The sequence below is a fragment of the Aristolochia californica genome, unplaced genomic scaffold, assembly GCF_029961685.1.
Source record: "Aristolochia californica isolate CCGP_79_NKW_82.1479 unplaced genomic scaffold, dmAriCali1.0.hap1 SCAF_14, whole genome shotgun sequence".
NCBI classification, from domain to species: Eukaryota; Viridiplantae; Streptophyta; class Magnoliopsida; order Piperales; family Aristolochiaceae; genus Aristolochia; species Aristolochia californica.
The window spans coordinates 12,271,104-12,298,973 of NW_027181815.1; the positions used below are offsets into that span (position 1 = coordinate 12,271,104).

General features: G+C 38.3%; 2 protein-coding genes across 2 annotated transcripts; one reads left to right on the plus strand and one right to left on the minus strand.

Annotated features, from left to right (window-relative positions):
- The first annotated feature begins 546 nt into the window (after nucleotides 1-546).
- LOC137949400 (uncharacterized) lies at nucleotides 547-6,618 on the plus strand. Its single transcript, XM_068795462.1, has 2 exons — nucleotides 547-694; nucleotides 6,113-6,618. Exons 1-2 carry the CDS (start codon nucleotides 547-549, stop codon nucleotides 6,616-6,618), a joined length of 654 nt encoding a protein of 217 aa, XP_068651563.1.
- Nucleotides 6,619-8,360: 1,742 nt separating this feature from the next.
- On the minus strand, nucleotides 8,361-9,608 carry LOC137950501 (purine permease 3-like). Its single transcript, XM_068796999.1, has one exon. It carries the CDS (start codon nucleotides 9,566-9,568, stop codon nucleotides 8,486-8,488), a length of 1,083 nt encoding a protein of 360 aa, XP_068653100.1. The 5' UTR covers nucleotides 9,569-9,608; the 3' UTR covers nucleotides 8,361-8,485.
- Nucleotides 9,609-27,870: the final 18,262 nt, after the last annotated feature.

Below are 27,870 nucleotides of genomic sequence, written 5' to 3' on the forward strand. Positions count from 1 at the left end.
AAGACAGAGGTGATGAGAAACTGGTGCAACTCATGATACCACACTCGAAGAGCTTACTTGAGACTGTAGATAGCCTTGCAAAGTTTGTAAACATGATGGGGATGATCACGATCAATAAAGCCCTGTGGTTGTGCTATAAAAACATCCTCATACAGGGTACCTTGAAGAAACCCATTATAGACAACATGAATAGTGGTAGGTTTGACAACATGACTAAAAGTTTCATGATAATCAATCCAAGGACGTTGTTGAAACCCTTTGGCAATTAGACGAGTCTTGTACCTGTTAATTGAGCCATTAGAGAGATATTTAGTATGAAAATTCCATTTACAGCCAACCTGATTATGTGAGGGATCCGACGGGACTAGTTCGCATGTCCCATTCTGGAACATGAGCATCATACTTATCAAACATAGCTTGATGCCATTTGGGATCAGTGAGAGCTTGAATCATGATTGTTGGTTCACAATCAATAGATGTAGGAACTGAGCTGTGAGGTTTAATTTTTGGATGGGCTTGTGAACGTTGTTCTTCGATCTGGTGACAATGACACGGGGAGGAGAGGAAGCAGGTGGGGATGATGGGTGTGGGTCGGCCGATGAGGGAGGATGTCGAGTGGGGTTAGGTGTTGGAGTGGGGGTTAGGTGTGAGGTCTTGAATGGAGCTTATAGAGGACGCATGGATCGGAGTAGTGGTTGATGTACCGATAACCCGAAGGACACAAAGGAACACCAGTGGTAGTGTGTGTCTGACGAAAGACGGTCAAGGTGAGACTGAAGTGTAGCGAAGGGGAAGATAGACCCAACAAAGTTAACATGGTTGTGACACATAAAGATAAGAGGTAGTGGGTTCAAGACATACATAGGCACTTTGAGTGGTAGAGTACCCAAGAAAGACACAAGGAGAGGAACGTGGAGTGAGTTTGTGGGAAGAGTATAGTCTGAGCCACGGATAACAGAGGCAACCAAAACTTTGGAGTTTAGAGTAGTTAGTAGGAGTGCCAAACAGTTTGGCATATGGTGAAAGAAGATTAAACATGGGAGTAGGTACACGATTGATAAGATAGACAGTAGTGGATAAAGCATATGACCAGTAATATAGAGGTATGGTGGAATGCTTCTTTTTATCGATTCAAAAAGATGATGTAGAACAGGTAAATCAAGGAAGGGATTCGCTGAAATATTTTGAATCGAGCCACGGAAAATGTTTTTTGTCCAATAACTACATAAACAATTATTACATGTTGTCCTTTTTTATTGAAAATAGTATATGTGGCTACTGCAATTTTACCTGTCAGCCTGCCCCCAAGAAGACACAAACCTGTTTCAACAATATGACAATGTCGTCTTTCGGAATACCCATTGTGTCCAGGTGTCTGTGGAGGAGATGTGAGATGAGAAATGTCATTAGTACCCAGAAATGAGGACATTGCTTTATGTTGCCATCTATTTTCAGAATAGAATGTTTTAATTTGTTTACCAAAGAAGCTTTCAGCAAGAGATTTAAACTGGACAAATGTATCAAAAACAAGTGAGTTTTATTTGAGAGGATAAAATAACATAGTATTTGAAACCATCAGTAGAATAAATAGGAGAGGTCCAAACATCTTAGAAAATAATGTCAAGAGGGAAAGAAGAGAGAAGAGTGGAGTGGGAGAATGGAAAATTGTGACTCTTATTGCATTGACAAGAGTTGCAATTGAAATTAAAATTCAAGAGGATGCGATAAATCTAATTAAAAAGTAAAGACAATGTGCCTTAGAATTAGAGAGGATGAATGGCCTAAGCTATGATGTTATGCAGACGAAGTAGTCTTGACACTAGAAAAGGTTATTAACAGTGAAGGCTAGGTAGAGGATGACGTTCACTCATACACACCATTACTAGATTGACCATGCAAAAGTGTTGCCCCCGTTCGAAGATCCTTCACAAGAAAAGAAGTTGATAAAAATTCAATGGAAGTATGATTAGATTGACATAACTGAGAGATAGAAATGAGATTCTTTTGGATGGTACGAGCGCAAAGAATATTATTTAAGGAAAAAGTGCAGGAGGGTGTAGAGAGAGATTTGGAACCGGTATGTGTAATAGGGAGACATATGCCATCACCAATCACAATATCATTAGTGCCATCATAAGGAGTGTGATCAAAGAGATTACTCAAGTCGGATGTAACATGGTGTGATGCGCCACCATTAAGGGGCTAGATGGAATCAATAGAAGAGGTGGTGGTTGCAAGATATGATCTTGGTTGGCATTGTGTTGAAGGGCATGATTGCAATTGATTTGGGTGAGGAGTTGGCGGTAGTGACAATTGTAGATACATCTAACATAAAATAGGACACTGTGGAATAGTGTGCCCTTGTCATGACACCATTGTTAGTGTCCGAAGTAGGTTCGAGTAGACCATCATGCATGAGCACAAAAATGGATTACAAAGAAAGAATAAGTTCGTGTTGGTGAGTTGGAAGACCGTCAATGTAGTTTTTTTTCACACGTGTGAACTATACGTGAAGGACAACAGCTTCGGAGACTTTTGTTGACATTGCCGACGAGTAATAGAGAAGTGAAAGAAAAAATATCGGCTTGGTGTTACCTGATTTGTGTTGATGATGACATCGGCGAAGAGATTTCCATTGATGTTCCAACCTCTCGGATGCACCGCTGGAGTTGAGAGAGGAACTGGGAAGAGTCGATATTGGCCGAGGGGCTGCAGTCATCATTAGCACATTGGCGATTCAGATGACGTTGAGAAGAAAGAAGACGAGGGTCGTTAGCTCCGCTTTGATACAATATTGACGAAAGAGAAGAAAGTAATAAGCACAGTGAATTTCATTGATGAAGAAACAACTATTTATAGCTTTACAAAAAGTTCCATAGCATGTATAACCCTTTAGCTACGTGTTGTAGTTGGACACAAATTACAGAGTGAGTTTATCTTTATCTGGTATCTTCGTTATCCTTTACTTCTATCACTATCTAGTTTCTATCAATGGCTCCCATCGTGGAGCATTCATGGTCAAATTAAGCTGAAATTTTATGGTCATGTTTTTGACTCAAGTCACTAGTTGAACGGTGGAGATCAAGTTAGGAGATATCCAAGTCTATTTTTTTATTCCACAAATAGAACCTCTTGGTGAGATCTTTTCATGCTTCTCCCAAGAAAATTTGATTTCCCTAAGACTATTTTGTTTGTTTGTCCCTAGTTTTAACTAGATATGATAATTGTAATCCTAATTTTGGTATAGTGGAGGATTTTGGGGTGGACTACTATAATGTGATTTTTCCTTACTATGTTGTAAGGTGTTTCATGTAAAAATTGTTTGAGTTCTCTTTTGTGTGTGTGCTTTAATTTTTTCTAAAACTATATATGCTCTATATAATTACTTCCTAATAGGTTCACACAAAGTAGAAGAGGATTTGGTTTTTCTCCTAACACAACAACTTGCTGAAATATCATATAGAATTTTTACGAAAAAATAAATTCAATGGTTTGTTGTAAATTGAGTATATTGGTGTTCTATTTATAATATTGACAACACAAAGAATTATAATTAAATTAAATAACCATTTCCCAGTGACAATCAAAATATAATTCTTAAAATAAATTCTAAAATAACTAAACAACTAATACACAATCATAGCACTAGCTTAAGTAAAATACCATTTATGTGAGACTTCATTCCTATAAGACTCATGTAATACTATTCCATATTAATTCATCTATTTTAAGACTCCTTATCACGAGAGTCAAGTAAGACTCCTTCATATTTGCCTCTTCCATATAAATGAAGTTTGTCTTAATTTTTTGTCTTTTTTTTTTTAATTTTAGAAAATTTTAATTTAAAAAAAATTAATTGTTTTGTTATAATGTAAAAAAAAAAACATAAAAGAGCTTATCAATGAAGTTCCATGAAAATGTTTTCTGTAAATAAATTACAAATATTTATGTTTGGAATTTTCAGCCAAAAATATGTTTTCAAAAGTATAAAGATATTTTTCTACAAAAAATTCTACCAAAAAGAATGTTTAGAAAATAAAAATATTTTCCAAAATTTTCATCCGAAAATATATTTTAAAAAATAATACTTTTTCGCAGAATTGTCAATGAAATCATATTTTAATAGAAAATGAAAATTATTTTGTGACAGAAATTCAATAAATTAAGCAAGTAATCGTTACATTTTTTAAATCAATAATTTAAGTTTCAATAAGTTGATTGGTAGTAAAAAATCCTTTTATGGGTCTAATTGTAATGCCTAGTTGTTTACTATAAGTCCCAAATGTAGGAAGGTAAGAGTCATTCAATCCTTTGTGGCCTTTTACTAGAACTAGTAATCCAAGATAAGATTGTGACCTACAATAAAAATTGTTAGTAGTTATGGTTACATGATTTGAATGCTTGATTGATACATGTTTGTGTGTTGGAAAATTTTTAAGGGGCAAAAAATTAAAAATTAGCCATTAAGTATATCCGATAAACCTATTCACATCTCTCTCCTCTCCATCCCCTCCCATCTTTAAGCTTAGTTTTTGGAAAACCTAACAACATTCCATCATGGACGTCTTGGTATAACTCTACACAATTAAATGCTATTCCATTTTCACAATTAAGTGCACTGAACACAAGCCCAAAACATTTCAAATGTCTAGTAGGAAATCTGCGCAGCAAACCTGAAGCGACAAAATATTAGATCCCAGAAAACGAAGTATGGTTCTTGCTCTTAAAGAATAGAAATTTTGAATGTGATCCCCTGCTACAGATATAGTTGCTAAGCTTAATCTTCATAAAAAACCATTACTGGTTACTGGCAGATTCAGCTTGACGAATGTCCATGCCAGCCATGAGAAATTTTATGATTTTATCCCTATCATCATACCGAAACCTCGTCCCTGTATTGAAACTCCAATGCCCAAAAGCAGCTCAAACTGATAACGAAAAAATGAATCTGGTATCGAAACTGGAGGGTCCTCGGGAAATGATAAAGATAGAGATAAACATAATGATAGATATAAAGATAATGGTAGATATAAAGATAACTAGTGTTTGTATTAGAGATAGACTCAGATTGTAGAGTCCTAATCACCTACAATCTCTATGTGTAATTCTATAAATATTTTACACATGATCAATAATAATCACGACAATATTATTCATCATTTCTATATTTTATATGGTATCAGAGATTCCGATCAATTAATCAAAACCAAGAAATCTTTATCGTAAACGACTTCCGTAGCTACAGCCCTTTGCCATACCTGGTATTTTTTTTTCTTTCCCTTTAACTGTGCAAACTCACGAAGGTATTTTAGAAAAAAAAAAAAAACCCTGTCGCCAGAACCCTCCGCTACTTCGTTCACCGACGCAAGCCCAGAACCTTTTCTTCCTTCACTATTCTCGTTGCCGCTCAACACTATTCTCGTTGCCGTCACTGATGAGCAGTTCCCGTCGCTCAACGCCACCTCTTTTCGCCATCACCGCACGTAGTCGGCGAGCCAGAGCTCTTACCCTCTGCTTTGCTCGTTAGCCCATTGACAGTCCTGCGACGCCACCGCCAGCACCATTGTCGTCGCCGTCGAGCTTCCGTTGCCCACTTACCCTCTACAACAAGTTGTCATCCCTCAAATACCTCGCCAGATTTCGTCGAACTTTCGTCGTCACCGCCGCAACAGAGTTCCGACAATGCTGCTCGCCGTCGCACACCGTCGTTGCACGTCGGCGCCGTCCGCTCTGCTGGCAACCACCTAGCCGACATCGTACAGAACCCCCCACTCTTCCTTCTCTCTTCTGTCGTCGCCAATTTACCGCCAAAATCGGTCGACCCAGCTGCCGCCTGCCGCTCGCCATCGCCACCGTTCGCCCCTCCGGCCACAGCGCCAACCGCAGCCTACAGGAGCTGCCCACCCCCCTCCCACCCGTCTCGGCAACACTGACATGACCTAAGTTCAAGGGGGAAAAATTATTCCCCCTTGGACGCGTCGTCTCGCGCACGTACGTGCGCAGCGTGTGAACTCGCACGTGGGTTTTCACACATGTGAGTTTCGCACGTGCGGAATTTTTTTAATTAAAAAAAAAAAACCGTTCTCCTTTCCGGACGATGTGATTCCATCAGCCCCAGACACTGCCCTTCTTTCGGACGATGCAATTCTATCCGCCTCAGCCACCTCTAGTGCCGCTGCTCTGCCACCTGACGATGAAATTCCGTCTGCACCAGCTACTGCTCTTCCATTGGACGATGCAATTCCGTCCGCACCAGCTGCTTCCAGTGCCGCTGCTCTGCCACCTGACAATGAAATTCCGTCTGCACCAACCGCCTCCAATGTCGTTGTTCTTCCTTCAAACGAAGCAATTCCATCCGCACCAGCCGTCTCTAGTGCCGTTGTTCTGCCACCTGACGATGAAATTCCGTCCGTACCAGCCGCCTCCAATGCAACTGCTCTTCCACCTTACGATGCGATTCTGTCCGCCCCAGCTGCCTCCGGTGCCATTGCTCAGCCACTTGATGATGAAATTTTGTCCGCACCAACCGCCTCAAGTGCCGCTGCTCTCTCTAAACCACTTCCAAGAACATTCTTTTTGAATATCAAGATTGAACTCTCCTTTCGGAGCTCCATCTAGTAGGGGCATGATAGAGATAGAGATAAATATAATAATAGATATAAAGATAATGATAGAGATAAAGATAACTAGTGTTTGAATTAAATATAGACTCAAATTGTAAATTCTTAATCACCTACAATCTCTCTCTATGTAATTCTATAAATAGATTACACCTTATCAATAATAATCATGGTAATATTATTCATCATTCCTATATTCTATAGGAAACAACCTAGAAAAATCCTAAGATCAGGGAGCATCAGTCATGTCTACATTTTATTCATTTTCTATCTTCATATAGAAAACGATTTCAAACACGGACTGCTCAGAATTTTTTAACGAACAAACCATGAGAGTCCAACGTAGCATCACGCCCACGCGACAGCTTCCCTGCGATTCCATTCGGCTCCCACGAGCTTCACAAAAGATTATTTCGCGTGGGAGAGGAGGCCTTCTTGAAGGCTCCAAGGCATGGGAGAGGAAGCCATGTCAAATCATTCCCCTGGGACGAAAGGTGCTGCTGCTGGACAAGAACTTGACCAACAACCTTCGACAAATTGGTGATCTACGCTGAACGAAGAGATCCAAAAAATCAAGTGGAGTGCTTTGCGGTGTTTGTTTTTTAGGTCTTGTTTCGTTGTATTTGTGTTAGAAACGTTCGACTGTCTTTTTGTAATCCTTGAGATTCTTCTGGCTCTTTTTGCTTCCTTTTTAAAGCCACTACAAAAAAAAAAGTTTCTTTCGGTGGTGTTCGGGGAACTGGCGATACATTCCTAACTCTCGTCTCTGCAACAGATAACAATAGAAGGAAGACGACAAGTTGATAATTAATGTTGATTTAAAGCTGATGTTCCTATGCGACTAGAATAAAGACAATTGATAATTAATGTGGGTTCCGTCTTATATTTAAGATGCAGCTGAGAGAATTTTCACAAAAATGAGACTGAACGAGTGAATAGAACATGAGAAGTGGTAGAAATATTAGAACAGATGAGATAGTTGATAGAGATGTGGCCTCTCACATTTTGAACCTTGCATTGAAACAGTGAACGCTATTTTAGGAAGCTAGTAGAGATAGCAAACTTTGCCTAAATAGGTTTGCTTGTGACCATAGTTAGTACAAATGAGATAATGATCAAATTCTCTTTTTCACTAACTATTTTTTGGATAAATAATGGTTAAATTCTCATTTTCTTTTCTATGAGGTTCCAAACGGACCCTAAATGGATGAAAACCCCATAACAACAACAATTTAACTAATATTTAAGCCACCAGCCGATTGCTGCTCTTGAAGTAATGTTTAAACAGAAGGATTAGGCTACCACCGATTATGCATAAAAGACTATATTAATCAAACTTAATCAACTCCTGCAAATGATTTTATTCTTTGTCAAAGCTATTGAAGGTAACTTTAATTTGATGAGGGTTTAGATAATTAGCACACCACATCTTTGATTAAAAGAAGCCAAAGAGCATTAACCAAGAAATTGCATTCCTTGACTAGTTTGAGCAATTTTGACCCAAAATATCAACACATTTTATTATAAAGACAAGAATGACCTTAAAAATTTCTCTTAGATGTTGAACATATTGACAATTAGGTATTTAATTATACACATTTTATTTTAAAGAAAAGAATGATCTTAAATTTTCTCGTGGATGTTGAACACGATTGACAATTTACGATTAATTTTTACATGGTATCAGAGCGTGTTGGTTTATGTAACTTTAAATCTGTCTTTAAAATTTCTCATCAAGGACTATTATTGTCTAACTCATGAAACAAACATATATAGGAAAATCACTATTCTGGCAACGTGGAAGCACTTTTGACGAAGCAAATCCATTTTACTGTTCATAAAAAGAAACATTGACATGTATTTATTTATGCGAGCTGAGCTTTAGCACTGGATTCAATAACTGGCTCCTTCTCCCTGTATGACCCATAAAAGTACGATGTGAAACCCCAGAGACACAGAGCCAGAGCCATTCCCTTCTCGCCTGTGAACTTTTCGTGGTAGACTAAAACTCCTGCAACCTCAGTTAGAGGAAGCATAGTTGCATTAAGAACACCAGCAAAGAGGGAAGAGCTGCAGAAGATTACTCCTAATGTACCCACGAAAATGAACTGAAATACTACTGCAGTGAAGACCAGCACCAGATAATACTTGGTTTCTCCGAGTCCGAATTCACTCGCCTCACGCGTTATCGCAGCAAAATCCTTGTTTATGATCATTCCAATGGTGCAGAAGACAGTGGCAAAGAAGCTCACACCAAACTGAAACTGCAACACAATTCTGTAATTGATGGCCTTGGTGGCCTTGGCATAGGCGAGCTCAATGCAAGGAAGGGTGAAGCCAAGAAGAGAAGCAGCTGCAAGAGTCATGAGAAATCCCAGTAAGTACTCGGCGTTGGACACAGCCGGCGGCCGGTCGCTACTCTTTCGGATGCCCAGAAGGATTGCGCCCAGGGTCATCAGCACAACAGCGTTGATGGAGTAAGGGGTGAATTTTTGTCTTACAATGATAAGAGCAAATAACGCAGTAAAGGCTAGCTGGGTGGAGAAGAGTAAGGAGGAGGTGGAGACAGGGAGGGACGATAAACCCAGGGAGTAGAGGAAGTTATTGAGCCCGACGAGGAGGCCGATGGCGGCACTCGAGAGGAGAAGCTTGGGCTCGGCCATAAACGGGACACCGCGAGCTCTGTGACGGAGGAAGAGAATGGAGAGAGGAAAGACAAGAAGAGGGAACCCAGCGGTTTGTAACGAGCTTGCGACCCATTTCCTGTTGCCTCCATGGATGTAATACAGCCTTAAAAGCAAGGGACCTCCAATGGTTCCTATGGCTGACAAAGCGGTATTGAACAAGAGAAGACATTTTACACTGCGTGGTTTCTGATGATTTTCTTCACTGTTGGCACCGAAAGATCCATCCTCTAGCTCAAAGCTCTTCTCTGTGCTCTTGGCCATGGAGAATCGGAGATCTTCACACAAAAATGGAGCAAAAGAGGAAAGCAGCGAGCCTGGGATGGGTTATAGAGATGAGAAGTGCTTATAAAGCGGCTATTCACCTTTTGGTGTTTACTCCCGAAATGTATCTCAAGTAATATTTCTTCCAAGTCTATTCATTGAGATTATGAGGCAGGTTACTATTTTTCATTTTGAAGGCTAAAAGACAGGACTATGTTTTATGTATTCTTCCCTCTTATGTATCTCTGAGAAAATGAATAAAAGGAGAGCCTTACCCCACAAAAAACTGAGAAACAGAGGAAATGGAAAGGCAACTTTTATTGGTTAAGTTAAATGTTTAAATCTTTAAAGTTTATGAAAGGATTTAATCAACTGATGGTATTTAAGGCACATTTTTTACATCCAAAACAATTATTATTATTTTTTAGCTGATAAATTTTACTAAAAATGATTTTAAAAAGTTGAACCTCGATAAGAAATAACAATTTAGTATAATTCCAACTACAACCAAGTGTTACATGTGAATTTGGGTTTAAGGCTAATCTCAAAATGATAAGCAAAGTTAGAAAGCTTATAAACCCCAGATCTTTGTACTCACAAATCCATGTGGGACTATCTGATACCATGTGAAGTTAGGTTCAAGGTTTATCCTAAAATGATTAGCCAAGTTATAAAATCTTTTTCCCGATTAATAAACTCAAGATCTTTTTACTCGCTAATCTATCTAAAACAATTCTTTAATAATGGTAATAAAAAAAAGTTCAAATTTCTTTTTAGAGTCAATTACATATATTCCCTTAAAATATAGTATAATTACCTTACAGACTCCTACTCTTCATAAATAAATCCATATACCAATATAATCAAATTCAACCTTAGTCATCGAAACAAGAGATACGGCCAATTCAATCACAAAACAAACAAGGTCGAACGCCAACCCCCCCCCCCCCCCCCCCCCACACACACACACACACACTTTGAGTAAATATGTTTTTTACCTCTCCATTTGATTATGCACCTCTCACATAATTGTGATATATGGAAACATATCTAATTTATTGCATGAGCATATACATGTAAATAAGCAAATAATGGATAAGGGTTAGGTTCGAGTTGGGTCCTAATTGGCTGAACTTAAAGGGGTTAACCTGAACTTGATATGTTTATCAAACGGGTGTAAAATGCAGACTCATGCACCACCATTTAGGTTTGGGTCAAATTCGGTTGACCATTTAAATATATACACACACACACACATACGGCTGATCCAACACAAAGCCATTTGGTGTGAAACATGTGAAATGGTTATCTCAGCCGTCTATTCATTATTGAACGACTGAGAAAGTAGTTGATCGGATGACTGAGATAGTGTTTCACATGTTTTGTACCAAATGACTTTTCGTATTGGATCAGTCTTATATATGATAAATTAATGTAATCTGTTAAAATTAAAGGATTTAAATTTTACAAAAGTATTTTATTGGTAAATGAACTATTTTAAATAGTAAAAATATAGAATAAAGTGTTTGGTCTAGTTTAAATATATTGAACTAACCATTTTGGTCCGATTATTTCTCTTTTTATCAAGTAAACAAGGACCCATCAAATCTCGTGTTAAACTTGAACTTGACCTATTTCCTAATCGGGTCAGATGAATAAACCTGCATCTATCCCAAATCAAATCAAAATTTGCCACCCTTATATGCATCAAGGTACTCTCCGATGGTCTGAGATATGTGCCAACTCAAGTATCCAACATGAGATGCAACTAGAGAAACACTATGGGACCTTGAAACCTGCTCCATTACAAATTAACATTTGTATAAAGCACATACCTTTCTTCAAATGAATCTCTAACAAAATATAAGATATGTTTCACAAATACAAGTGAGTGTATCCCAGTTGTCACATAAAATATTTGTAGATAAAACTATAAATCAAGTAATGATACAATTTCTAAACCTGGTAAAAAAATTGTAATTTCCATAAGATCTTAGTGAATGTACAAAAGGATTCACTTTGGAGTGCAACTTGTGATGTATACTTCGTCCAGTCAACACGGTCAATCTTCAGTCATTCTTCATTTCCAACCTCTTTCCTGATCCAACAAGTAGGTACCACCTTCACCACTATCATATACACACATTAGCTTAACTCAAGGAGAATTATTCTCTCCATCTCTCAACATAAATCTCTACGATCTACAAATTAGCTAGCTAGAAATAAGAGCAATTCAGCTTTCAAAAGGTTTCCTATTTACACAAGAAACATAGAGATGAATCAACCTTCGAATCTTGCAAACATTGCAAACAGTTGACCTTATTTTTGTTGTTAAACGGTGTACCTGTAATTGTCTCCCAATCAATCAAGGAACTCTGATTCAATTTTTCTTTTTTTTGTTAAAGGGAAAATCAAATCATGCTTTATTCAAAGAGAGTAAGTTTTTTTTTCTCACTTGTAAATAAGTTTTTTTAATAAAAAAAATCAAATCAAGAACAACTTGACACCAATTTAGGGATGCACTTCCTTTGCTATTAGAGAAATGAATTCAATCCAAACTCAATGAATATTGATGTGCATGTTACGCACTTTGGCAGTTCTAACCAACCATTAGAATGATGCATGCATTGGTAGGATAGATGTGAATCACCCAGATAGTGAGAAATACTCAAGGTTTGGAATGAATGACCATATTGCAATCAAGCACCATCTGTATGGTTTGCAGTTTTTATCTTTGATCTTTTAAAACAAAGTTCATCACCTCATATTATCTTATCATACAATACTAATGGGTCTTTTCAACCATTACTCCCAAATAAACCAATGTAGCTCAAGGATTGTTAGAAGATATGATCAAGTGATTGTCATTGATGTAATAAGCTCATGATCTTTTGTCTTTTTTACACCTACTAGGTGTAGGGTATACTTGTTATTATTGTATTTTATTTCTATAAATTGAAGCTTAAGAGGGAGGTTTAAGGTATCAAAGCTCACATCTCTAATCCTCTCCTTTCTTTTACCAACGAGCTCTCCCACTCTTTCTCACTTAGCCTTCCCTCTCTTTGCACTCTTTTTCTTCTTCTTCCTTCCTTTATTACCTTAATTGAAGTTATCAAACATGGAATCCAAAAATCTAAATGGTATCATATAAAAGAGTTTAGGATTTCAAATTCAAGATATATTTTCCCTCATTCAGTTGCCATGGTATGGCTTGAAGTGCTCGGCAGAAATTGGTGTTACCCATTCAAGATAAGTATTTTCATCTTGAATTAATTACCATTTTTTCTCCTTGGTTGAAGGCTGGAAGATGATTGCTTCAGACCACCACATGCATTTTTTTTTAGGCTGTTATGTCATATGAAACAACATAACTCTGGTTGAGAAAGTTTGGTTTCATGATTTCCTCATGTGTTTACTACATACCCGAATCATTGTATCCAAGCTTCTGAATTTTTCCTCCAAAATGGAATCATTATGAAGTGCTTTCTGGTACCTAGAGACTTTGAGTAAAAATACATTGGAGTCTTATAAAAAAATTTGGCTTCATTCAGTCTAAGAACAAGAAGACAACATTTAGTTGGTGCTCTCCTTGATTTTTTTTATTTTTATTTTGTGCTTTGCTTTTACCAGTCCTCTCTTGGCTCTCGACTAATTACACCACCTTAACTAAAACGTCTCTTGGTTTTCCTTTGGACCTTTGCTTCACCTTGAGTTATGGAAATTGAAAACCTACCTGAACGTGCCTCATGTCAATTGAATGAAAGGCAGAATAGCAAGCCTTCCAACCTTGAATTGTTGCTTGGAAAGGCTTAAGGAAGGAAGACCAGATTGGGATGCTTGCCTTCATGCAATTTAAGTCAAGAAATATTTGTGGAAGTTACCTCTTTTTTGTTGGGAATGGCAAGAAACCTGGCGCATTCTAAAATAGGAAAGTTGTTGTTTTGTGCTTATGACGTGAAAGGCAAGTCTAAAACCTGGATTCTCTTTGAATTACTTGCTCTTTTTAGACTCCATAACTTTAAATGGGAGTTATGCTGAGATATACACGTCCCCATGCCACGATTGAAGGCTACTTCTTGTTTTCCTTGCCTTTCCACTCACGAAAGTTAAAATTTCAGCACATACACTCTTTGGTTGCTTGTGTGACAATCTAAACTAGGGTGCTGGTTATTTGATTCCTTGACTAATATTTCATGGCTGAAGACATTTATTTTAATATGGCTGGTAAGAGTGATTTACTCAAAATCACTACAATCCCTCTTAAAAGATTATCAAACTACTTAAGTTGGTCTCAATTCGTTAAGCATTTTCTTATCACTCATGATTTATTGAGACACTTGAATAAGCCACCTCCTCCCGTGGGTGAGGAAGATAGTGTATACACAGAGTGTAGCATAAAGAGGATACATTTGTTATTAGTTGGTGAATTAATAGCATAGAAGAAAATGTTACAAATAATGTTGTGCATCTTGAGACAGCTAAACAAGTGTGGTATACGTGTACAAAGCTTTATTCTAGTTCTGATAGCTTTCAAAATATATATGATTTTTTTCAAGCAATGTACAATGCCAAACAAGGGGAGAATGTGCACGATTACCTTGCCCGATTTAGAGGTCTCATTCAATAATGGAAACTTTCTTAACCTTATTCTATTGATTTCCTTGATAATCGGACTTGTACCTATTGTGGAGGCATAAATCATGTGGTAGATACTTGTGGAAAATTCATGGTAAACCAGATTAACAATGGAGACAAGATTGAAGCCAAACCCGAGACTTCTAAAGGCGAGAAGATTCTATCCGAAAAATACTTAAATTACTACAAAAGTTGAAAAATATGTTGGTACCTACCTCCAACAAGACCTTTCCCACTACTGAAGCTACTACTATCACATGTATGATCTCTACTACTTCAACTTCTTCATCCTGGATTATTGATTATGGAGCCTCCCAGCACCTAACAGGTAATGGTCATCTTTTGAGTTCTATCTCTCCTTGCTTGATTGATAAGTTTATTTTCTATAGTAGATGGATCCTAAACGAAGGTACATGGGGTGGGATACACATTTGCTACACCTACACTTCACTTACATGATGTTCTTTTTATTCCCTAGTTTCCTTTAAATCTTCTGTCATTCAGTTAATTAAAAAAACTTAAATATTTCATTACCTTTTCTCCTACTTCTTGTGTTTTTTAGGACGTTCTGACGAAACAAGTGATTGGTGGACGCTGTGAACAAGGGGGACTTTACTATCTCAATTTTCCAGCAGCCATAGCCACATCCAATTCTCAGCATGAGGCTCTTCAATGGCACAATAGATTATGTCATCCATCTTTGCAGTCTCTTAAGCATATGTTTCCTTCTTTAAATTCCATTTCTAGTTTGAATTGTGATGTTTGTCAATTTAGTAGATACCATCAAAGTACTTGCTTCCCTTGAGGCAAAACTAAAGGTGTTACTCCTTTTTCTTTGGTTCACATTGATGTGTGGGGATGCTTAAATATTTCTAATGTTTCTCATTCTAAATACTTTATTACTTTTGTTGATGATTTTTTTTAGGTTATATGATAGTTTTTACTTAAAGATAGATCAAAAGTCTTACCAACTTTCAAATTATTTTGTGCTATGATCTCTACTCAATTCTATACCTACTTAAAAGGTTCTCCATTCAGATAATGCATAGAATATATGTCAAAAGAATTTTAATCCTTTTGTAGGGACAATGGAATCATTCATCAAATTTCATGTGTTTATACACCACAACAAAATGGTGTGGTTGAGATAAATAATAAACATCTTCTTGAGGTTGTTCGGGCCCTTCTTCAACATATGCATGTGCCCCATTTCTACTAGCCATATGCTATTCTTATGACTTGTTTTCTCATTAACAGGTTGCCTTCCTCGATTCTTAATGATAAGTCACCATACTCCCACTTCTTTCCTGATGAAGATATGTTTTCCCTTCCTTTGAGAGTATTTGGGTGTACTGTTTTTGTTCATGTCACATCTCCACATACTACGAAATTGGATCCAAGAGCTAATAAATGTATCTTTTTGGGCTGCACTCGAACTCAGAAAAGGATACATGTGTTATAATCCTTCTTTCAAAAGGATGTTTGTATCTAGAGATATGATATTTCTTGAAGAGCAACCTTTTATTCACTTTCTAGTGCCCAACCTGGTTTTTATTCTACTAATGAGTTTCCTAAGGAGGGGTTAGTGCACCTTTGGTTCAACTTTAAGTTCAAATTCAAATTCAAATGAAAGTTGGGTGTTAGTTTGCACGAGTTCAAGTGCAGTGGAAAACAGTTTCCAGTGTTAGTCCAAAATGAAAAATATAACTAAAACAAGAAAATGAGTAACTTGTTATAATATACTTAAATAGAACATATATACCTAAACAAATAATTAACTAAAACAAACATGATTACTACACTAATAAGGTTGGCTTTTGGTTAGGAAATTCATAAGGGAAGTTTCAGACTATCCTGTGGTAGCTTAAAACCAACCTTGGTTCAGTCCAACCCTAATGTGTAAAGAAAATATACAAACCATATTCTAGTCCCAATAAACTCCATCAACATGCTTCATTTTTTTGCAAGTTTTATATTTACTTATATCCACTTTTTTTTTTTTTTTTTGAGGGGTGTAGAGATGAGATTACCAATATCCATTGAGTAAATACAACAACATTCAAGGGGAAAATTTAAAATGAGAGTTCAGAAGCTATTTGTTACTCAGAAACATATAAGGGTCTTTTTTACTGTTTTTATTTTTATTTTTTACTATTGTACGAGACTACAAGCATATAGCAGGTCTTAAACACTTTTTTGTTCTCAATAAAGTTGATGAAGGGAAAAAAGAGTAGAGTCCTCTACTTTTAAATGAAGCCATCATTTTCTCTTTTCATACTTCTCCTTTCAGTAACAATGAGTTGGAAAGCATATGAAGTTGTCAATAAAGTGCCTCCATGAAACATTGACTTGGAAAAAACAATTTGAGAGGGAGAAGAGACACGAGAAGGGAGAAGCTAGAGGGAGAAAGGAGAAGGAGGCTGAGTGCAAGAGGGAGAAGGAGATGATGTTGAGAAGGAGAAGAGAGCAGGAAAGAGAGGAAAAATTTTTTGGGTGGAAGAGGTTGCAAGAAGCAGCGTCCCGACAACTTCAAGTTGATGAATCAGGATTTTGGGCGGAATCCTGATTCAGCCGCTTGAGCCTTGGGCAACTTCAAGTAAATTATATGCTTCATTCACTTGAACCCGGTGGAGGTGCACCACTAACGGGTTCAAGTCAATAAAGCATGTAATCACATGAACTTGAACTTAAAGTTAAAGACGACTAACTCCGCCCCCCACCCCCCAACTGTATTATGCCTATCAAAGACTCAACGTTGATTAGGTCAATTTTTCAATCTTATCAAGAGGGCCCTATAACATTCAAGATGGAAAGCAATTATGGACAAAGAGATGACACCCCTATATGAGAATCAGACTTGGCAACTTGTTCCTCTTCCATCTGATAAATAGCAGGGGGTTATAAGTGGATATTCATCGTTAAGCATAATCCGGATGGTTCTGTCGCTCGCCTTAAAGCCAAACTAGTGGCCCAATGTTATACTATGAGGAAACGTTCTCACCTATAGCCAAAACAAACTCGGTACATCTTTTATTATCTCTTGCTCCTAACTCTCGTTGGTCTATTTTTCATCTTGATGTCTCTCCATGGTGATATTAAAGGTGAAATTTATATGAGGCAACCACCTAGATATGTGGGTGAGGGGGTGTCGGTATACCATTTACAAAAATATTTATATAGTCTAAAGCAATCTCTGTGAGCTTAGTTTGACAAGTATAGTCAAGTTATGCTTCTGTTTGGGTTCACAAGGTGCTTTGTGGATCATTATGTATTTTTCAAGTACACTAATGAGGATGTGGTGTTACTTTTTGTATGTAGATGATATTATTTTGACAAGCAGTGATACCAATATCATTAGTCAAGTTAATGACAAGATATGCAATGAATTCAAGACAAAGAACTTGGGACTCCTAAAATACTCTCTTGGTAATAAAGTCCTCCAGTCCTGGCATGACATTATTCTATCACAAAAGAAGTATTTACTTGGCTTGCTTAAAGATAGGAATGATGAGATGTTATCTTGCTAACACCCCTATGAGATATAAATGCAAAATTATGTGATGGTTCTGCAGAAGATGTTGATGTGGGCAAGTACCAAAGGCTGGTTGGGAAGTTGATTTATCTTACTATGACTAGACCTGATATCTCCTTATTAGTTAGTGTTATCAGTGAATACATGCATAAACCTAAGATCTCTCATTGGCAAGCATTGGAGAGAATTCTCATATACTTAAAAAAGGCACCAGGACAAGGGCTCTGATATAAGTGTCATGGTCATCTCAGTATTGAAAGCTTTGTCAATGCAGATTGGGTTGGTTCTCCATATGATAAGAAAATCAACCTCATGGTATTGTACTTTAGTTGGGGGCAACTTAGTTACATGAAAGAGTAAAAAATAAAATATAGTTGCAAGATCTAATGCTGAAGTGGAATATATATCGCAACACATGTGGTAAGCAAGCTTTTGTGGATTAAATCCCTCATAGAAGAGTTGGGATTCAACAAAGGTGGCCCGATGGAACTCTACTATGATAATCAAATTACAATCCACATTGCCTCCAACCCAGTCTTTTTGGAGAGAATAAAGCATATCAAAAGTTGACTATCACTTTGTTAGGGAGAAGCAGCAAGCAGGTATTATATGTCTCTAACATGTCTTGTCTCAAAGGCAACTTGTTGATACACACAAAACTGGTACTCTCAAAAGTTCTCTCCATTGTATGCACCAAGTTGGGGATATAAGACGTCTTCTCACCACTAGCGTGAAGGAGAGAGATAGAAGATATGATCAAACTTGAGTGTTGTTGATGTAATAAGCTAATGATCTTTTGTCTTTTATTTACACCTACTAGGGTGAAGGGTAAGCTTATAATTTTTTTATTTTAAAACATCTATAAATAAAGCTTAAGAGGGAGGGTTAGGGTATGAAAGCTCATATCCCTAATCCTCTTCTCTCTTTTACTAAAGAGCTCTCTCTCTCTCTCTCACTTAGTCATCTCTCTTTTTGCATTCTTTTTCTCTCTTCTTCCTCTCTTCTCTTCTTCTTCCTTCTTCCTTCCTTCACTACCTTAATTGCAGTTATCAAACATGGAATCTTGAAATCTACAGGGAATTTCCTCAACAAAGGCTACTTGTCCTGGTGTAATCATGAGTTCTACTTCACTATCCAAAGGCTCCAAATAATTGTTTTCCCTCAAAAACACTTTAAAGAAAATATCATATCTTTATTCATTAAAGATAAGAATCTTTTAGTCTTCTTTCCATCTTGATTGTCTTCTTTTCTAGAGTCAATCTTCTTGTCTTTGCTTCTTAGTTTTACAGTTCACCACTTTAATTTGCAATAGGTTTTCTTTTTCTTTTTTTGCTTGAGTTTGACTGATAAAAACAATTGTTGGAAGACTTTGTATCTAAACATACTCATATAAATAGTTGACATTACAACAAACTATTGCTTTGTTATCTCTAAAACTATGAGGTTTCTAATGAAACTTTCAGACCTTTGTTGACATGTGAAAATTGTTGCACTATGGAAGGGAGGGGTGAGGGATCTTTTATCGATCTTTTATTTCATTCTTAAGAAGGGAGACAATGGACAACAACCCCTCCCCTCTTTTCTAAAGAGGGGGAGGGTCACTCCTCCTCTACAAGAAACTATATCTTTGCCAGTGAAGATTTTAAATTTTTGTCGGCATGATCGGGACCCTCTTGAGGTTTTATATATAGGAAGAATCCGTTAGCATGTTTTCAATTGCATAGTTTTGTTGACAAAAATTAATTTTTTTGGACATAGTGAAAAACTTTGCAGGAAAAAATAATATTTTATTAAAAATGATGTGAAAATTTTGCTAGCAATTTTTTCAATGATAAATTTAAGTTAGAAAAATAAAATTAGCAACTAAAGGAACATTTCTACTAGTGAAAGAATATTTTCCGCTAGCACAGTGCTTCAAATTTTTATTTCGTTTTATTAAATGTTGTAATAAATAATAATAAAGATAAAAATAAATGTAATTATAATTAATAAAACACTTCTATTGATGAACATATTGTTTTAACCAATAAATGTCTATGAGAAAAAGTAAAGTCAATTTAAAAGAAGACATTTCTACCAACGAAATTTATTTTTTGCTACCAAAAACTAGAAGTACTCCATGGATTAGCTCATGGAGAAAAAGAGACGGGCATATTTGGGGAAAAACATGAGCAAGAAAAGAGGTTATGGACTTGTGTCCTAACCTCCTCCCCTGAAGCTCAATTTATAGATTAATAAAAACTAAAATATTATAATTATACCCCTATAACTTCAACTAATTACATCAATGTCATCTTTATGAAATGACTCTTTATTTACCATCATGCCACCATGTGTAGGCCTTCTCCTTGGTCTGTGGGCTTGAGCCCATCTTCTACCTCTCTTGGATGTATGAGCCTTTTTTGGTCTTGTGGGAATTAGCCCATATTCTAAAACACTTGGACATGTGAGCCTTTTTTGGTCTTGTGGGAATGAACCCATCTTCTAAAACACTTGGGTGTGTGGGCCTTCCTTGGTCATGTGGGTTTGAGTTCATCTTCCAACACTGCCCCTCAAGATGGGGGTGAGATAACATCATGAACGCCCAACTTGTTGTAAATGGCGTATATGATCTTCCCATATAAAATGACAATTCATTATATCTTCCAACACTCAAGTTGATGGTCTCTTGGGTCTTTTATAAGAAATTCAACTCGCATAATATAAGAGAGAGTAAAATCACTCCTAGTCGTAAGACAAAACTCCAAACTCCAGTGAAAGGTCATATTCATAAATACTCTTTTCTCAATTTTAAAGGCGAAAAAGTAATTCTACTGTGGGGCACAGAGTCTGACCACTTTCTCAGGGTAACTCAAAAAAACACCTATTAAGTGAATAATAAACTTGATTGATGTTGGGTGCTTTGCTCACTCCTATCCTCCATAGATAGTGGGTCTATAAGTATTGCTCATAAGTATAGTAATAAGCTCTTCCATCACAGTGTCCCAACACTGGGCACCGACTCTCAAATGGTAGGAGACAAACTGCAAAATAAGGGGGTAAACGATAATCACTAAAAAATAATATTTTAGAGCCACCATATGATTTCTTATTCATCAGAATATCCAACATTGACAACAATCAGCAATTGAAAAGTCTTTCAATAATAATGTCTCAATCAAAGAGATACAATAGTAGCAACTGAAATAGGCTTGGGTCTAAATAACACATACCAAATAATGAGTCCTTAATATTATGGCCGAGTAATAATAATCTGTCATTAAATGAGTCATGTCGAATCAGGAGACCAGGATTAGATGGCCGAGTCAAACTGACCAAGACCAAGTTGACTAGGTTAGGCTAGTGCGACTCGACAGCAGTGAGAAGGGTCAAAAAATCGAGCTGGATTGGGTTGACTCGGCTGAGTTCAGTCTCGGCAGAATAGGCGCTGGATTAAATCAACCGCTACCTAACTTGATAGTCTTAAAATTCAGAGACATGCCATCATCTTCTCCACGGTGGTGGCTTCCGAACAGCGCAGGATAGTAGAAAACCATAGATAAATTCGGATTCAGTATACCAGATCAATAAGCTATTATAAACTTCAAAAGATCGGGAAGCCAGATGAATAAGCCGAGGATAGATTTCTTAAGACTAGTAAACCAGATCAGCTCGGGAGATTCCACAAGATAAACTGACAGCAAAAAGATGGACTTAAGCGCATACCTTGCTGAATCCGTGATTCAGGCTAATCGGTACAGCTAGATAAAATCACGGTAAAGCCGATATCAACGTCATAAAGTAATGACGATATCCAGCTTAAGATGCGGCCGTCCAAACAACACCGAAAAATCAGCAACGTGGACGATCTCTGGAAGGTAACTTCCAGCCGAATACTATGTTGATTGGAGGCAACTACTATATTTAGACTTGATATGATTACGAGAAGGACAAATCTACCAGGCTGGATGAGATACTGTCTGGCTGCCAATGAAGAATTAATTTGAAAACAGCCGCAGAACAGCGCTCATAATCTTCTTAAAGTGGCAACTTCCCAAAAACAGACCTGGTAATTAGCTCGGAGGAAAGCTGGAATTGACTCGGATTAGTTCGCTGGAATGATCAGTCAATCCAGTAACTGAAAAATAGCTGTAGAAGCGGCCAGCAATGGCGGAGCAGAGGGCAATTTCAATCGTGATTCGCTCCCCGCTTCTCTGTTGCATCCTACTCCTCCTCTCACTGACACCCCTTGAGCCGATATTCATTCTACCGATTGACACCGGCTGCAGGGTGGCGAGCTGGGGAGCATTTCCCTTATCTCGCAATATCACGGCCGAGTCCTTCGCACCAAGAGATACACATGAGGCACAGGTTCAATATAAAAAACTGGGAAATTTGGCATTGATTACAACAAATGCTGCCTCTCCTCAAGAATTTTCTGCTGCTCAAGTAGGGCTTGTAAATGTGGATTTATGCCCATGTGCAGGGTGTTAGGGAATCCCCATGTTTGAAAAGTCAAGGGACATATAAGGAATTTTTTTATTTTTTATGAGGTTGGAGTGTGGAACACTCAACCTCATTAAATTCTTAACTTAGCTTTTATTTCCCTTCCCTCCCGACGATTTTGAATCGTGTGTATGATTTTCGCCAGTGCGAGAAAACCAGAGAAACAGAAACGTTGGGATTTTTCCGTTGAAGCTCTTTGAAGGTTTATTTTTCAGAGAGAGTGAGAAAGCTTCGTGCTTCGAGTTTGTACGACCGATACAGTGAGAAATCACTTCCTTTCTCGCCGAGACGTTGCTGCAGAAATACTCTCTGCTTGTCGTCGTTGTGCTGCTCCGGCGTTGCGTGATTCCTCTCGTTGGACGTTTCTATCCTCAGTGTAGAGTGAGAGAGACCAGAGAAGGAAGAAGGGCGTTGTATCCTCAGTGTAGAGGGAGAGAGCGAAGGAGAGGAAGAAGGAACGCCTTCGCAGAGGCGTTGACTGGTTTGTTTTATTACTGACCGTGTGCTGTTTGTTTCGTGTTGTTTCTGACCAGTGCTATTTGGGCGTCGGCGAATCTCAGGTCTTCATACAGGTTACATTGTTCCTTCTTTTACAGATCTGTATTTATTTATCTGCAGTGGTAGATTAATTTATGGATTGTATGGATAGGAAATTGTAAACATTGAACGATATTCCCTATTAAAGAATTATCATCAGCAGCTATGGACGTAGCCCGATTTGGGTGAACCACGTTAAATCTGTGTATTTAATTTTGCTCCCTAGATATAATTTGATCTGTATAATCTTATCAAATTGGTATCAGAGCTAGGTTATACAGAAAGTCAAATTTGAGTGGGAGCAATGGCTGCAGATGAAGGGAAGTCAAAAATTGAAAAGTTCAATGGGTCGGATTTTAGTTTCTGGAAAATGCAGATAGAGGATTATCTGTATCAGAAAAATTTATACCTACCACTTGATGGAGTCAAGCCAGACACTATGAAGGATGAAGAGTGGAACCTCCTTGATAGGAAAGCCCTTGGATTCATCCGACTGTCATTATCCCGCAATGTTGCATTTAACATAGCAAAAGAGAAGACCACAGCGGATCTCATGAAGGCTCTCGCAAATATGTACGAGAAGCCGTCAGCCTCAAATAAGGTGCATTTGATGAGGCGACTGTTCAATTTACGGATGACAGAAGGAGCATCAGTAGCTCAACATATAAACGAACTCAATATCATTACATCCCAATTGAGTTTAGTCGAAATTGAATTCGACGATGAAGTACAAGCATTGATACTTTTGTCTTTCTTGCCAGAGAGCTGGAATGCCACTGTTACAGCAGTGAGCAGCTCATCAGGAAGCAACAAGTTAAAATTCAATGATGTACGTGATCTAGTTCTCAGTGAAGAGATCAGAAGAAAATCGTCTGGTGAAGGGACGATTTCTTCAACATTGTCTATAGAGGCAAGAGGAAGAACTAGAGAAAATAGACCAGGAAGGTCAACTCATCGAGGCACTTCTCAATATAGAAGGTCTCAATCAAGAAACCCAAACAGACCTTAGAATAGAAGGTCTCAATCCAGGAACCCAAATAGATCTCAGAACTCAAATGTCAAGTGTTGGAACTACGGGAAAAACGGGCACTATAAAAGTCAATGTAATAGTGCACTGAAGGATCAGGAGGCGAAGGTAGAAGCAAATATTGCTTCCTCCTCAGGGAATGATGCTGCATTGATATGCTCTCTGGAGAGCAAGGAGGAGTCTTGGGTATTAGACTCTGGAGCATCGTTCCATGCTACCTCGCAGAAAGAGCTCTTTGAGAAATATGAGTCCAAGAACCTTGGTAAGGTATATCTCGGTGATGATCAACCGTGTGATATAGTAGGCAAATGTGTAGTGAAGATCCAGTTGAATGGGTCTGTATGGGAGCTGAAAAATGTCAAGCACATTCCTGACTTGAGAAAGAACTTAATCTCAGTAGGGTAGCTAGCCAGTGAAAGCTACACCACAACCTTCCATGGTGATGATTGGAAGATTACGAAGGGTGCATTGGTGGTTGCACGAGGAAAGAAGAGTGGTACTCTCTACATGACAACACAAGCATGTTGTACCATTGCTACTGCAACAAGCAACCAAGGTTCCAACCTGTGGCACCAGAGACTGGGCCACATGAGTGAGAAAGGAATGAAGATTATGCATTCCATAGGAATATTATCAGAGCTACAGTCAGTAGAAATTGATATGTGCGAGGATTGCATACTTGGAAAACAGAAGAGAGTTAGCTTTCAGACACATGGCAGAGCTTCGAAGAAGGAAAGGCTAGAGCTTGTCCATTCTGATGTCTGGGGGCCAACAACTGTTTCATCCATTGGTGGAAAACACTACTTTGTGACATTCGTCGATGATCATTCACGGAAGGTATGGGTTTACTTCCTAAGTCACAAGTCTGAAGTGTTTGATACTTTCAGAAGATGGAAAGCCATGGTTGAAAATGAAACAAGACTTAAGATCAAAAAGCTGAGAACTGATAATGGTGGTGAATATGAAGACACCAGATTCAAGAAGTTCTGTTATGATAATGGGATTCGCATGGAGAGAACCGTGCCAGGTACGCCTCAACACAATGGTGTAGCTGAGCGTATGAACAGAACTTTGACTGAGAGAGCCAGAAGTATGCGTATGCAGTCAAGCCTACCAAAGTACTTCTGGGCAGAAGCAGTCAACACATCAGCTTATTTGATCAACCGAGGTCCATCAGTTCCACTGGAATACAGAATACCAGAAGAGGTATGGAGCGGAAAAGAAGTAAGACTCTCACACCTTAAAATTTTTGGTTGTATGGCGTATGTGCATATCAGTGATCAAGGCAGGAATAAGCTTGATCCCAAATCCAAGAAATGTACCTTCCTTGGTTATGGCGAGGATGAATTTGGATATCGCATATAGGATGATGAAAACAAAAAGGTGATCCGTAGCAGGGATGTGATTTTCAGTGAAAGGGTAATGTACAAGGACAGTAACTCACTAGAGAGTGAGCCAGTATATGCAGATGTGGATGATGTCCCAGATGACTCTGTAGCAAGCCCTCAGACAGAGGAATCTGTTGAACAGAGTAGTGCACACCAGCCCGACATATCACAGTCCCCTGTTCCAGCTCCGATATTGAGAAGATCTTCTCGACCTCATGTGCCTAACAGAAGATACATCAATTATCTACTGTTGACTGATGGAGGAGAGCCTGAATGCTATGAAGAGGCATGTCAAACTGAAGATGCTAGCAAGTGGGAGCTTGCTATGAAAGATGAGATGAATTCTCTAATCTCAAACCAGACATGGGAACTAGTTGAGTTACCCATAGAGAAGAAGGCACTCCATAACAAATGGGTGTATCGGGTGAAAGAGGAGCATGATGGCTCTAAGAGATACAAAACCCGATTGGTTGTCAAAGGATTCCAACAGAGCATTGTTGCTATTGAAGATCTCTATCTAGAGCAGTTAGATGTGAAAACTGCATTTCTTCATGGAGACTTGGATGAGGAGTTATATATGCATCAACCAGAAGGTTTCTTAGAAAAGAAGAAAGAGAATATGGTGTGCAAACTCCAAAAGAGCCTGTATGGTTTGAAATAGGCTCCAAGACAGTGGTACAGGAAGTTTGATAGTTTCATACATAAGGAAAGTTTCCAGAAGTGCAATGCCGATCACTATTGCTACTTCAAAAGCTACACATCCAGTTATATCATTTTGCTACTTTATGTCGATGACATGTTAGTAGCTGGGTCAGATATGGATGAGATCAGAAACTTGAAGCGGCAATTGTCAAAAGAATTTGACATGAAGGATTTGGGTCCAGCTAAGAAGATTCTCGGAATGCAAATCACAAGAGATAAGCAAAGTGGAGTATTGCAGTTATCTCAAGCAGAGTACATTACTCGTGTTTTGCAGAGATTCAACATGAGCAATGCCAAGGCAGTTGGCACACCCTTAGACAAACACTTATGTCTATCCAAGGATCAGTCTCCTCACACGGAAGAAGAGAGAGAGCTCATGGATAAAGTTCCATATACCTCAGCCATTGGAAGTTTGATGTATGCAATGGTCTGTACGAGACCAGATATTGGTGATGCAGTGAGAGCCGTTAGCAGATTTATGTCAAACCCAAGTGAGACCCACTGGAAGGCAGTAAAGTGGATCTTGAGATATCTGCATGGCACCACAGATAAGTGTTTGCACTTTGGCAAAGGTGAATTGCAAGTGCAAGGGTACACAGATGCAGATTTTGCAGGAGAAGTTGATCACCGGAGAAGCACCACTGGTTATGTCTTTACCGTGGGTACAATAGCTGTCAGTTGGATGTCGCAGATACAGAAGATTGTTGCATTATCCACCACTGAAGCTGAATATATAGCTATAACAGAAGCCAGTAAAGAGATGATATGGCTTCAAAGATTGTTAACCGAGCTTGGTTTCGAGCAAAGGATGAATGCCTTGCACAGTGACAGTCAGAGTGCGATACATCTGGCAAAGAATTCTACATTTCATTCTAGAACCAAGCACATTGGTCTTCGTTATCATTTCATCAGATCTTTGTTAGAGGATGAGGTGCTAACGCTGAAGAAGATCCAAGGTAATAGGAATCCTGCGGACATGCTAACAAAGCCGGTGACTATTGATAAACTAAAGCTATGTTCAGCTTCAGTTGGTCTGCAAGAATGAAGAGACCTAGATAAAGCAACTGCATTGATATGTGTGAAGACAAATTGACATCAGTCTTCAAGTGGGAGATTGTTAGGGAATCCCCATGTTTGAAAAGTCAAGGGACATATAAGGAATTTTTTTGTTTCTTTATGAGGTTGGAGTGTGGAACACTCAACCTCATTAAATTCTTAACTTAGCTTTTATTTCCCTTCCCTCCCGACGATTTTGAATCGTGTGTATGATTTTCGACAGTGCGAGAAAACCAGAGAAACAGAAACGTTGGGATTTTCCGTTGAAGCTCTTTGAAGGTTTATTTTTCAGAGAGAGTGAGAAAGCTTCATGCTTCGAGTTTGTACGACCGATACAGTGAGAAATCACTTCCTTTCTCGTCGAGACGTTGCTGTAGAAATACTCTCTGCTTGCCATCGTTGTGCTGCTCCGGCGTTGCGTGATTCCTCTCGTTGGACGTTTCTATCCTCAGTGTAGAGTGAGAGAGACCAGAGAAGGAAGAAGGGCGTTGTATCCTCAGTGTAGAGGGAGAGAGCGAAGGAGAGGAAGAAGGAACGCCTCCGCAGAGGCGTTGATTGGTTTGTTTTATTACTGACCGTGTGCTGTTTGTTTCGTGTTATTTCTGACCGGTGTTATTTGGGCATCGGCGAGTCTCAGGTCTTCATACAGGTTACATTGTTCCTTCTTTTATAGATCTGTATTTATTTATCTGCAGTGGTAGATTAATTTATGGATTGTATGGATAGGAAATTATAAACATTGAACGATATTCCCTATTAAAAAATTATCATCAGCAGCTATGGACGTAGCCCGATTTGGGTGAACCACGTTAAATCTGTGTATTTAATTTTGATCCCTAAATATAATTTGATATGTATAATCCTATCACAGGGTCCTGCATTTGCATCAATTTCTACATGACTTATTGCTGTAAAATTTCTTCGCGCAGGATATCTTAGT